The sequence below is a fragment of the Anas platyrhynchos genome, chromosome 1 (genome assembly GCF_047663525.1).
Source record: "Anas platyrhynchos isolate ZD024472 breed Pekin duck chromosome 1, IASCAAS_PekinDuck_T2T, whole genome shotgun sequence".
NCBI classification, from domain to species: domain Eukaryota; kingdom Metazoa; phylum Chordata; class Aves; order Anseriformes; family Anatidae; genus Anas; species Anas platyrhynchos.
In genome coordinates this window covers 203,424,094-203,437,350 of record NC_092587.1, presented here as the reverse complement: position 1 = coordinate 203,437,350, position 13,257 = coordinate 203,424,094, and the positions used below count along the sequence as shown (strand labels likewise).

Sequence of the window (13,257 nt, the reverse complement as noted above, 5' to 3'; positions counted from 1 at the left end):
CTTCTAAGATGCACCTTAAAAGCATGATAACCCTTTAGCCTCAGGGACCACGACGTATTACAAGGCTGGGGAGATCCCGAAAGACACCTCGTGAATGCTCTTTTTCTGCGTTGCTTTTCTTCTTTGCAGCTGGAGTATTTTTAAACCTGAATTTCACTCCTGTAAATGAAACCCTCATATCCCCAGTTTGCCCAAGGGACTGCAAGGAATTTTTTTGTTCCTTCCCACTCTCATAAATTGTTACAAACTAATACAGGAAACAACAATTATTCAGCCTTCAGGGTTCAACTTCTGGAGCTGCGCTGGCAAGGGGGAGTTACTTTGCGTTCAGTACATTATGATTCCTGCTCTTGCAGCTTGGGGCAAGGCTAAAGCTGGCCTTTGGTTTAATTTTAAGCAATGTTGTAAGTTAGAGCACTCTAGGGAAAAGGAGGCAATCCATTCCTGCATACAAACAAAGAGGACCTCCAGTGTGAACTCATTTGGTCAAACAAATGCCGTGAGACTGTGGCGATGTTAACATTTTGGGCGCATTAAAGACTAAGTTTCATTTAGCATGAAGTCTTTAGCAAATAATTCCAGCCTGATAAATCGGGATGCAGTAGCTGGAATGACTGATATGTGAGGTTCCAATACGCTGCAAAAAGGTGGGTGTCTGGTGCTGCAGACATACCCGAAAGTACACCACCAGGTCTCCAGCTGCTGCTACAGAAGGGCCTGAGTCTCTCCCAGGCTTTATGTTGGACCTACCCCTCCTCGCAGGGATGCCCTCGACTCCTTGCATTGAGCTCTCCGTGGTCTGAGATCAAGGCCAGAGAAAAAGCAGAACTCCTGGCTCCACGTCTGCCTCTAGCTGACTGGCTGCACAAGCTTGGTCAAATCACGTTCCTTCTCGGAGCCTCCAGCAAGCCTCCGAGCCAGAAATCAGTTTAGCATAATTTATATAACTCTTTCTCAGACTGTTGCAGCACTTAGATAAGGCAAGCAGTCTCACGTCTAATACAGGGAACAGCCGTTATCATTTTAGAAGTCAACATATGCCAGGAGTTACTGCACAGACTGTGTCCTCCTCATCCCCCTGGGCCCCGTGTGGAAGGGGAGACCGGGCTGGTAACTCCTGCGGTGCCAAGCTCCTTGGCTTCTGTTCTCTCATGTGGTCAATTAAAGGCCTGCATGTAAATACAATTAAATACAGCCTTTGGAAAAGTAAGGCTTAAAATGGTCGGTTGTTCTAGCACGGAAAGGGTTCTCCTTTTGTTGGCCAAAGTGGACGTGTAACTCCCACAGCCTCATTTCTGTGCTGTAGCAGGGGAGCGTTCACGGAAAGAAAAGTCTGCGCGGAGCTGCTCGGTAATCCAAGGCAGGGATAAACCAAGCTGTGCTTACATTAGCCTGCAGTCTGGGGTGCACGGAAAGAGCTATATACAAAACTGCAGAAACAAAAACCATATGCAACGCTTTGCACGTTTCTCCAGAAACCCTCCGATAGCGCCGTACGTCGTGCCATGAAGGCAGAATTGTGCTGCTCTGAAGAAATGAACTGAAAGAAAGGGACAGAAATAACAGAAGGAAAGAGGAAGGCTTTACCTTCGGTATTAAAGAAGCCTTTTCTTGACCCCAAAACCGAAGTAATTACCCCAATCAATAAGACTTTTGTACAAGCTCTGTTGGATCAAGAGAACTTGCCTGCCTGCAAGCAGCACGCTGATGGGCAAGTTCAAGGCCACCGGGCCATGTAAGTGCAGATGTAGGCAAAGCTTTCCAAAAAGACAAATCTACCTGTGCTTCTCTACTGTTTTGAAGTACAATCAAAAAACAAAAACAAACCAACAAACAAAAATCTGGATCATTAGAGTTATTCAGACATCTAACTTCTACTGAAATGAATACACACTGGCATCCGAGCAATTTTTACAAATGTGGCTTAATGTCCTTTGTACAATGCTATAAATGCAAATATATGTATGCTTGTCTTTCCATTTTCCCACCCAAATTATCACTTGTAATCATTAGATCTATTGAAAGAGGAGTGTACAGATACAAACCATTTCTTTAAAAAGAAGGAAACAAGAAAAAGCTAAAGTGTACCATTAAATGAGTTATTCTATCTTTATTTTAAAGCTAAGCTAGCTTTACACACTGCAATTTTATACTTCTAGCTTTTTCTTAAAGGACATCAATGAAGAGATATGCTGTATATGGAAAGAGCAGTGGCAGAAGATTTCACAGCCAAGTATCTGACCTTTCCAGGCTTCTTATTATTTAATTATCTCTGAGATGTGTCCCTAATTTCTCTTTTATTAGAGATGCCTTAAGTCTTCAGCAGAAAAATCCTGAAATAATAATTTTGCCTGCCATTATAACTTGGGAAGCAGGGTAATTATGTAAGAATTGTTTTAGACACTTGCAGGGAGAAAAAGGTCACCACAAATAACATCTAGATTTGAAATGATTGGTCTGACTTCAGGTTTCTTGGAAGCGCTCCGGCTCCAGCAGAAGCAGGCAGAAAGCAGCAGGTAACATTTGGGGAACTGTGTGCCATGGGATCAGGCAAAAACATTACTGACTGAAGGGGATTTAGGATCTGGGAGAAATGCTTGATCTGCTGACAGTCACACGCAAAGGCAGTCAGGGAGATAAACTCCAATACCAGGACATCCTCCTCCTCTCGGCTCACTTCATCTGGAAATGAGACTGCTCATCAATTTCTGGGATGGAGACAGAGGTGAAAAGATTTAGGGGGCACTGATAAAGTTATCATTGCCTTCTAGCTGCTGAGGTTTTGAGGGTCTTATCACTATCCATTTAAAAACATCATCAGTGTTCAGCTGAGAACTGCAAACAAAACCCTCTGGCCACGGGGATTACAAACTGATGTGAAAAGTTTCACCACCCCACAGCCCTCCTTCGGTTCCCAGATCCGGGCTCAGGCTCCGGCTGCTTTTTATTAAGCTCTCTACAGATTAATTTTGCACATCGGCCTGAAGGAAGAAAGAAAATCTCACCCACCACTCTGCTGCACTTGTTTGGAGGGGGGAATTCCTGCAGCTCCTAAAAAGCTCAGGCGGAGGGAGCTCCCCCAGTGCCATCTCCCAGGGCAAAGCCCTGCCTAGCAAGCTGGGCTGGGTTTGACTGTGATGGTGAAGGCGATCTCCTGTCTTCTCTCCATCCTCCTGCATGGACTAACTCACCTCTCCCCAAAGGACCTTGTGCCCCGTGGCCAGGTGGAAGGTGCCTTGCAGTGCTGCAGCATAACCCGAAGCTGTTTTGTGAATTAATGGAAGGTTTCAGCCAAGCAGAGCTGTCAGCCTAACATCATTCGTGAGATCAAGTTCACGAGGAAGAAAACTAAGGACACTCAGAGCCTGGCAGGGACTCGTAAACACCTTTATTGCCTCCTAGCTGAACTGAGGGAGTGTGTACATTTTCTACCTGAGACCTACACTTACTCAGAGAAGCTGGGTAAAAGCTAATTGAAGCCAAACACAAGGAAAGAAAGCATCAATAAAAGGGGTGGTGGTCACAAGAGAGTAATCAATAAAAGCACTGACCATCTGAGCATCTGTCAAGAGAGGGCTTAGCAGTGGGACAGAGCCATCTGAGTGTCTGTCAAGTAATGGGACACAGAGAGCCAAAGGCAAAAAACTATTTGCAGAGTGTGCAAAGCCCTGTTGTTACTTTGCATGCAAAGCTCTGTTGTTATTTTGCAGGAGAGAGATTAGAAACATTAAAAGTGAAGTTGTGATTTTTTTCCCTGCTGCGTTTTTGTATATATGTATTATTTTCTTTTTCTGTGCAAACAGAAGGAGTTTTGAGTCTGGGACAGGCTATTAAATAGCTCTAGAGGATTACCACAAGGTGGAAATGCTCAGAAGTGCCTCTGTGGAACAGGGGATGGAGTAAGGTGACCCCATTCATGCAGTAGAGGAGAACACCACCTGTAGTAACTGAGCACTTCCATGGAGCAGCTGGAGTCCCATTAACAGTTAAAGGTCCTGATTCAGCTCAAATGCTTGCGACACTTTTGGCATGTGCCAACTCTTTTGCTGGATATGCTTGAAGGACAAGCTCAGAAAAGAGTAGCTGGGACATGAAATCCACTTTTCCTCATTTGGAGCCCTGAGGATCTAACAGTACTCATGGGGGTTTAAAGGAAGTAACTCAGGCATTGGGGAGCTAGAGGAAAGCAGAAGTCAGAGCAGATCACAGCCCACACCAGTCTTCACAGTCTCCTGACTCCTCAATATTTACATGAAACCAATTTAGACTTTCTCAGACATTAGCAAAGCAAGTGTAAATAATGTGAATGGCTGTGAGAGTGAAGTGGATCACACTTGGGCATCCCCTCTGAATTGGAAGTTGGAAGTTTAAGTTACCATACACATAGGCAGTCAGTGTAAGTGAAGCAAACCTTATTTGCTCAGACTTTTCCCTCTCCCTCTGTTAAGAACAAGCTAAACACTAGGGCACTTTTTGCTCAGAGCTGAAGAAGAGCCACTCTTGTCACCTCTCACACTCGGGAGAGGTCCCAGTCCCACGCTTGCCTCTGTGCCCTGCCCTTTTTTCCCTCCTCCCTAAGCTCAGTCCTGCTGTGAAGTGCTCCTCTCCTGCCATCCTTCTTGTGTGTGAACTGCTGTCCTAGGGGGTTGTTATATTTTAGGCTCTTGCAGGAAGGGAGCTTGCCTTGTGATGTATACTGTGAAGTGCTGTATGTGCTGGCAGCCCCGTATAAATATCACTGTCAGCTTGCTGGTATGTTGGTGGAGGGAAGTACTTACAGCAGTTTTCTTTACGGATAGCAGAGAGGGCAGGAGGAACGGTGGATCTGCTCCTAAACTCAAGCGCTGTCTCTTGCAGAAGATAAAAGCGAGATAAAACCTTGCAGCCTCTCACAGGTGTCATACACGTGTTTCCTGCTGCTTGGTGGGTGACACGATGGTAAACAGAGATGCTCTCTTCTCCCAGACAGCTGATTTCGCTTTTCTTTTGATTTCTCAGTGGCCCTGCACAGCCCGGCTTGCCTGAGCTCAGCACTAACAGGTGCTGGGAGACTTTCTCCCTCCCACTCATGCTTTCAGGCTCTTAGATGTTTCTCACTTCTCCTGAGCAGATTTTGGCCAACATCTCTGTCTCAGATGTGCTGATTCCAGGTGATTCCTCAGCCTATTATTTTGCTCCACTTATGCCAGATTACTCTGAATAAATCACCTCTACCAGGCAGAGGTGAACCCACAGAGCGCTTTTCAGAGAAGTGTTTCTATTAGAAATTTCAGAAAGTGCTGCCAATGTCATTTCCAAAAAAGGTTAATTTATTATTGAGAGACTTTGATTGTCTGTTCCTTTATAACGCCTTGCATTGTAATTCAGAGGAATGGGATATAAAAATGTTATTAAAAGCTGAAAACTTTTCTAGAATAACCTTATTTCCCTCCGCCTGAATTGCCTGTATTACGTGGAAGTATAAGCTCTGACAGCCATTACGATTCTGTATTCTCCCTGGGTTCACGTGCGACGACATGGAACAGGCACAGATTTTGACACCACCTAACTCTGTAGCGATGATGGTTCTGCGTCCTTTTAGAAAACAGGCTGAACTGTCATCTCCTGCCCTTAAAATCAGTGCTAATGTTCCCGAGTGGATTTACTTACAGCTACGCCGAATTCCAAAACAGTATGATGGACAGCCTCACAATTTATGGAATTAAATGTGCTATCAGATGGGGAATAGAGATGCTTTTTTTTTTCTTTCAATTTTTCTCCAGTTTTCACTAAAATAATGGAAGGCCGAATCATTCCAGACAAGCACTGCACAGTCATTTCACTTGATATTGTCATACGGAGCCTGCGATGATTTTACTGGCTCAGAAAGGTTTGGTTTATTGGGACATAGCAAATAAACTTGGAAAATCAGCATCCTTACCATTCAACACTTTCGTGCTGTCATAAAAGCTACAGCCCTTGACTCAGGTGAGTCCTTATGCCCAAGGGAGGAAAGACTGAACGGTTTGGCCTTCTGCACTCATCATCATGATCACCATTATCAGTTTTGCACTTTCTACCATTACCCGTGATTATTAATTAATGCTTAATGCATTTTCCCAGCAGTTCTATCACCCTCGCAGCATCTCTGGGGAAATGTCACTCTTGCCGGTTGTACACGGGGAGCAGCTGAAGCATGAGCTTGGGCTGGGTCAGGATTTGCACATCAATCAGAATCCAGGAGTTCCAGGCTGCTGCTTCTCTGCTCACATCACCGGGTCCTACTTCTCCCTGCATCCCTGCTACACTTTCCAAACACCCTCTCACTGTAAGCACCGTGTCCGTGCAATAATAAAGGGAGATTTTTCTGCGTGCTCCTGCCACACAAATCACATAAAATGGCAACTTGTCTCTGATGCAGCTTCCTCACCCCACACAGATCTAAGGGCTCGCGTTGTGTGTGACTTGATTTATTTGGTTGGCGCTGCCATTTTACGCCCTGCGTCATAAACACCGTGTCAGCTACATCCTCTTTACCCTGGCACCAGCAAAAATTGTAACACCACAGTACTTCAGTATGGGTAGACTTGAAATGTAGCAACCCTGCCTTGCCAGACCTCATGAATACACCAGAAGGGCTCTGAAGCAACGCAATGCATTTACACAGAACACCTGCCCTGATTTTCTTTAAACAAGCTCTTGAAACCTAGACTAAGGAGAAAGGTACTTACCCATTAAGGATATTGCAATTTATAGTACTTTTAAAAATGCTGCATTTATCTGGCCAAATTCAAGTCAGGAAGCCACATCTTCCTTAAGTATATTTTTTACCTATTTCAGAATGAGGGGGTTGTACCTAACCAGCTTCTCTTGTACACTAAAGCTTTGTGCACAGCTGCCAGTGGGCAAAGTGGCTCCCAGGCATGGGGCAAAGCTCTATTTTTCTGTACAGCAAAAGAAAACTTCCTTGTACTGATGACAGAATGATTCGAGGTCAACAGGGAATGTATCATGGCCTGTTCTGCTTCTCACGTGGCCACAAAGGTACAGCAGAGGGTAAACAAGAAAATATTGCCTTAAAGACAAGCTGACACGTTCCTCACCCACATGGCTCAAAGACAGGTTCTGAATGTTTTACCCTTTTTTTTTTTTTTCTATGTTAGTGCAATGAGGTAGGAAGAAAAGTCTGGCTAGAACCTCATTTAGCATCACTTCGAAAACACGAGCAACTAGTGACTGTGCTTTAAAAATGTTTTCTTCTCCGAGAGCCTTACTGATTTCTTGTGCTGGGAAATTTTAAACAGGAGGAATTCCTAGAGCAGGAAAATAAAGTCATGCACAGAAGGATATCTAGAGGCTGTTCTGGGCAGAAGGTGGTCAGTGTAAGGAAAGGCTCAAATCCCATCACTGCAACAGCAAACTAAATGAAAGGAGATCTGCATTCTACAGAGCCAGGCTTCAGTTTCATAAGCTAACGTGCAACTGTTTCTGGTGTTGCTTAACTGTGAACAGCATCGAACACGTCAAGTCCCAGGTTTTAAATTTAACACGGAGTATATTACAGCAGTGTTTCCACTTCTGCATTGGACAAACTTTCTCACTAAAAGTGAATATTGGGATCTTAATGACTGCTTTAGTAAGACCTAAACTTTTAATTAACCTGCCAAGACAAATCACAGCCCATAGCTCTTAGGTAACTATTGCAGACAGCTGAGACTCAACACCAATGCCTCTTCTGGGAGAGGGATTAACGGCAGCTTTGGACCGAGTCTGCTTTTTTCAGCAAAGAAAAAAAAAAATTCCATTAAGCAATTACGGTGGCGAGCAGAAAGCTGAGTGCTAGTTTTATGGAGCGATCTTTAAATTACAACCAAACGAATCTGGGGATATGAAAAGGTTCTGCGGGTCAGTAAATTTAAAATTAAACATTATTGAGTCAGAAAGAGATTCTGGTATTTACAGAGGGAAGTAAGAATGCCCAGTGTGCCGGGCTGTCAAGCAGTCCGCAGGCAGCATCCTTTCCTCCTTGGACAGCAACTAATCAGTGCCTGCGTGCTGAACTGGCAGGGCACTTTACTGCCAGAGAAACTGAGAAACCTGTTAATTTGTACTTCTTAAGAAATCACAGCTTCTTTCTGTTAGCAAGGAGAAATAGGGATGCCTGTTATCGTGGTTCCTACTACTAAGCCTTGCAGCGCTCTTTGGTGGTTTTAACCCCAGCGCTCTGCCTGAACTCCTGCTGCAGTAATTTTGACAGTGCTCAAAGGCAGGACTGTCACACAAAACTGTTGCATGGTGTTGCTCTGTGCTCTTCAATCATTCCTATACCTCTGCTCCAGGAAGGGAAAAAAAAGAAACTAAATAAAAATGAGATCAAAGGCAAAACGAAGCAGGGAATTTCAAGCCTGTAATCCAACTTTGGCACTAGGTAGAATCTCCTTCTGGATATAGTTATTTAAAAGGCATACAAAATACTTACGGGGTAGTTAGGGCCTAACAGCATTCAGCCTGTTGCTAAACACATCCTCTACAAGCCTTCTCTCCCCAGCCACACAAAGGTACTGTGCAATTTGAGTATGCGCATTAATACCTGGCCTCAAGGCAGCCAGCTGAGGAATAAAACAGGAAATCCTTACCAATAGCAGTCGTAAGAAAAGAAACCACTTCCGACTCCTTGCCATCATTGTAGAAGGCTAAATGCCATATGCCTGAATCCAAATACTGGATAAACCCCGTCTCGTGGCTGGACAAGGGCACAAAGGCTCTGTGCTGCCGCTGAGGTCCTTCTAGGCTTCTTGCCTCCTGCGTTAGCAGGCGTCTTCCATCAAGGAGCTCGACAAAGTCAAACTGAAAAATAAAAAAGAGTGATGGCTGGGTGAATTTCGGGCTGAGGAAGGTTTGTTTTATGGAGGAGACAGACATATTTTGCTTTGAGTATTAGAAATGTACATACATAGATTTTTCATAAACAGGTTTTCTCTGTTGGTGTCTATCCAACTCAAGTATGTTCCTGGAAAACATGCAAGTAACTATTTTGGAAATAGCAAGTATATGAACGTAGTTCTCTGTAATTACATGGGCCAAGAAACCATCTTTATTTAGAAAGTGATTTGGGGCACGCTGACCTTACTGACATGCTTTCTCTAGAGACATAGGCAGGGAAAGCTGAGGTCCAGGGAACGTGGCTAAATTGCACTGTGAGTGTAATGATAAAGAGATGCTACTCAGAAGCTTTTTTGTTATTTTCTTTGTGTCTTGGCTAACAAGGAAAATAGGCAGAAAAAAAAATTAACTATCCTAACTGGATAGACTGTTTGCCAGAATTGTTTATGATCATCAAGAGAAAGATAAGTGGTATTTGTAAGTAAATTCTGGTGTAGGTGTTGCAGAAGTATTTTCCTTAGCCAGTAAGGATTTTTTTTTAAAGCAATAGCAGAAGTGGTTAAAGGATCGTAGAAGATGGAAAACAGATAAGCTAATGTATAAAAGGCCCATTTACGAGCTGGCTTCTAGAAATATTCTTCAAAAGAACTTTTTTTCCCCTGGGTGACTTTAGGTGAACAATTGCTTTGATTTTGCTATTAGCATTACAACTACCTTTTGTTCCCTGTTTAAATAACTCCACCGACTTTCTGCAATAATTGTATTTTGTCTGATAATATATTAATGGGACAAGTCAGATACAAGTCTAGCAGACATCACAGATGTGAAGTGAGCCTTATCTAACCCGACTCTTATCTTGTGTTCAGGTGAACAGAACATTTTGTGAGCAGAACGAAACAGCTGGGGCACAGCCGTGCTTCTCTGTGCCCTGACTTTCCTTGGGTTTCCCTCTCTCACCCAGTCAGTCAAATAAGCTTGTTGGTTTTGGTAGGAGCGAGAAAAACAGGGAAAAACACCACCACTTATTTTTGTATAGCAGCAAATGTTGCTGCTCTAAATGGTTGCAACAAATTTGGGCTCCTTTTGCCTTTACTGTATCAAAATGTGAGTGCTTCTGTTAAATTATTACGTTGGCTGGTATGCTCTTCAAAGTCCACCAAAATACGGAGTTGTTGACATTTCCTCTCCTCTTGCAGCTATTGCTAAGTTGAAAATAAATATTTATTTCCAAATTTATTTATTTATTTAGAAATAAACTATATATGGCCTACCTTGTACTCAAAATGACAAAGTTTGTCCCTAGAGTACTCCTCAATATTGCATTTTAATTATTTATTTGAACTCTGTTTTGAATTTGCTTTATTCATTTTTCTTATTTTAGCATGTAGATCATTCAGATATGATGCTGCAGTGTCATCTGAGAAAGCAAAAGCCAGGACGCCTTCGAAGGGCATTCCTTTGGCTGTCTACGAAGACAGAAGCAGAGTTGTTGTTTTGAGATAATGTGATGCAAATACAAAATATAAAGCCTACAGGTATGTAATTGAAAAAGCATATTTGTTTTAGAAAAATAAGACACTCTAGTGGTTTTAAGTTTCAGAGGACAGAAGCGTGAGGTTGTTCTGAACAGCACTGTGTGAGCCAGACATTTGCAGCCATTCTGAGGATGCCCTGAGGGCATTTATTGCTTGCTACATATTAGGTTTAGATGCTTAAAACTTAGTGGGATGAAAACAATATCAAGGCATCTAGCTACAGCGAGCTGCTGTTGTTACAGTCCAATCCAGGTTATGCTTACCGGGGGCTTCCTGCCAAATGTAAAAGTTTATTTTTATAAATATTTGCAAGATAGGTGTTGGTGCCTTTGCAAAGTTACTAGGTTACTAACTGTAAATATGATTCAATCCGTAAATGCATTACGTTTTATTACATTTGAATAAATTTATAGATTTTTAATACACAATTAGAATTAATGCAAGCAAGAAAATTGTAGACAGAATACCTCTTTAATAAATTCAAATTGTATAAATTAAAAATGCCTCCCAAAGCTGTGATGGTCAATCCCTAAAATCTAGTATGTAAAAAATTTGGCCTAGGTTAAAGAGTTTAAAAATGATTTGATATGGGAAGATTAAATTTAATAGACCATAAGAAAATTGTTTAACCTTTATTATAACTTGTTGAGAAGAATTAGAAGTGCCTTTTGTTACCAGTAAATTATTTTTGGCTTCTACAAGCTCTATTTTTAACAGTACAGAAATCTGAAGTTTTCACTTTCTTCTGATTATTAATATCCACGGTTGCTGGCAACCTTCAGTAGTAGATAGGTGATCACAGACAAAGTTTCCCAAAGGCAATCTGGAATAGTTTGTTGTTTTAGCAGAGAAAATTATAACTTTTACGATTTTACCAATTTCAGGTAGCAACTCAAAGACCCTGAAAGAGAATAGTTTGTCCATAGGTACATGCTACAGAAAATTGATTATCTAACCAGAAGAAATATCTAATTGTCTACTACAGAAGAAAATTTGATTGTCAGTTCAAATTTTATTACTGCCATCAACCAGATAGGCTGGGAAAAAAATCAACCCTTCCAAGGAGGAGATTATCACTGCTGTAAGCCTGCGCTCTGCCAAAGTCTTGTTTGTGAAATTCATTATAAAATATGGAAATATAAAACTCACTGGGTAGATTTACAGGGTGCAGCAGATACTCTGGATCATGCAAGAGAAAAAATGAGATTTGTGTAATATGTTTTAACTACGAGATACAATGTTAACACAAAAAGCAGGTTACCTCTTTAATGACTCCTAAGGCTAATAAATTATGGTGAGATGAAGTGCTAAGGATTAAACTTCATATAAAAAGATATAAAAGGAAAACACTGTTTTAATTGACAGCAGGTTTGAAAAATATTAGGAAAAGGGATCATTTCAAAACTGAATTAACTAGTAATATATCAATATTGTTCCAGTATCTGCAGATTCATTGTTATTTCTTCATAATGGTGGGATTGGGGTTCTGTTTCTACTACTCTTATTTTTTGGATTAAAATGTCCCTCTGGTAATTTTTGGTAATGTTTTGGTCCAGATGCAGATTTTTTATATACGTGGCAGCTCTTGATTTGTGGCTATACACACTTACAAGCAGCACTTACAAGGTCTTGGTACAAGTGCATTGCCTCCTCCAGCACGTAATATTGACAAACATGTGGCACATCCCACATTCAATGTAGCAGTAAAGAAGTCAGTGTAGGCTTCTTAATTGCTTAAAACATTAGTAATTAACACATTTACTATGGCTGGGTGAAGTGCCCTGCTCCATTTAAGCATTTTGCTTTAAATTCAACAGACTTTACTTGAGATTTATGTGTTAAATTTCATAATTGTTCTTTAAACAATTGAAACTATTCATGTAATAAGTTCTGTTTCATAATGGATATTAATAATCATTACAAACAAGGAAAGCCAAAGTAATACAGACTTCTGATCTACAGTTAGTATTATTGTTGTGAGCATGACCTTATTATTTTAATAAAACAGGAGGTTTAAATTCTAAATGTCTCAATCTCCCCTTAAAGAGAGACTGATTAAAAATGGGTAATAACAGCACTATTGTGTCACTGAATTTATGACCTGCTGATCCTACTGAAATATTTTAATTCTGCAGAAAGGCAGGCAGAGAAAGCGTAGATTTATGACACCTCTTTGACATAAATAAGTTGCAGGTGTGTTAATATGTGGAAAATACCATATTACCCAGAAAGGTTGTCATAAACATATTTGTTTGCTTAGAAAGAAAATAAAGACAGGGTATTTCTATAAATCTTAAATTGCTGTGTTGGTTGCTGGACTTTTCTGTTAGTACTGGAGGAGAAGGGTAAGTTAGAACATTAACAGAAACCTGGTAATACTTTGCTAACTTGCTGATGCAAGTGGGAGCAAGATGTTTTGCACTGCCAAACAGAGTTACGCCCTAATGCATTAATCAATCTGGCTAAGAGCAGCTTACGAACTGAGATGGAAAGTAGAGAAACTAATGTACAAAATCCTTATGTAAGGGGATGGTTATTTGGAGCTTTCCCCAGAAAGTGACTCCTCAACGCAGCTTTTCCCCAGGTGTGTTAAGGAAAGCAACTGCTTTCATTTTAGCCCTACGGATTAATAACCATATCTTGATTCCTGCTGAAGTAAGAGTGGCTTTCTGTAAGGACTTGATTTTGCTTGGTTATACACCAGTTACTGTGCCCCGACCAACCCCAGCCTAATCTGACAGCCAACACGCATAATGTGAAGAGTTGGCTCAAGGCATTTCAGCACAGCAGGCAAAAGTGAATCGTGCTCCCATGAGGGTGAGAAACTGGGGTCGTGCAGCTCTTACCATGGGAGGGGAGA

At 41.6% G+C, this 13,257-nt stretch overlaps 1 protein-coding gene across 17 annotated transcripts in view; it reads right to left on the bottom strand.

The window, feature by feature from the left end:
* Positions 1–13,257, bottom strand: part of TENM4 (teneurin transmembrane protein 4) — a 1,639,674-nt gene that overhangs the window by 162,579 nt on the left and 1,463,838 nt on the right. For all 17 annotated transcript variants that reach the window (XM_072032862.1, XM_072032864.1, XM_072032863.1 and 14 more), the window contains one exon: positions 8,616–8,826. In XM_072032862.1, coding sequence (XP_071888963.1) covers positions 8,616–8,826 — 211 coding nt within the window. The remainder of the gene's footprint in view (positions 1–8,615; positions 8,827–13,257) is intronic.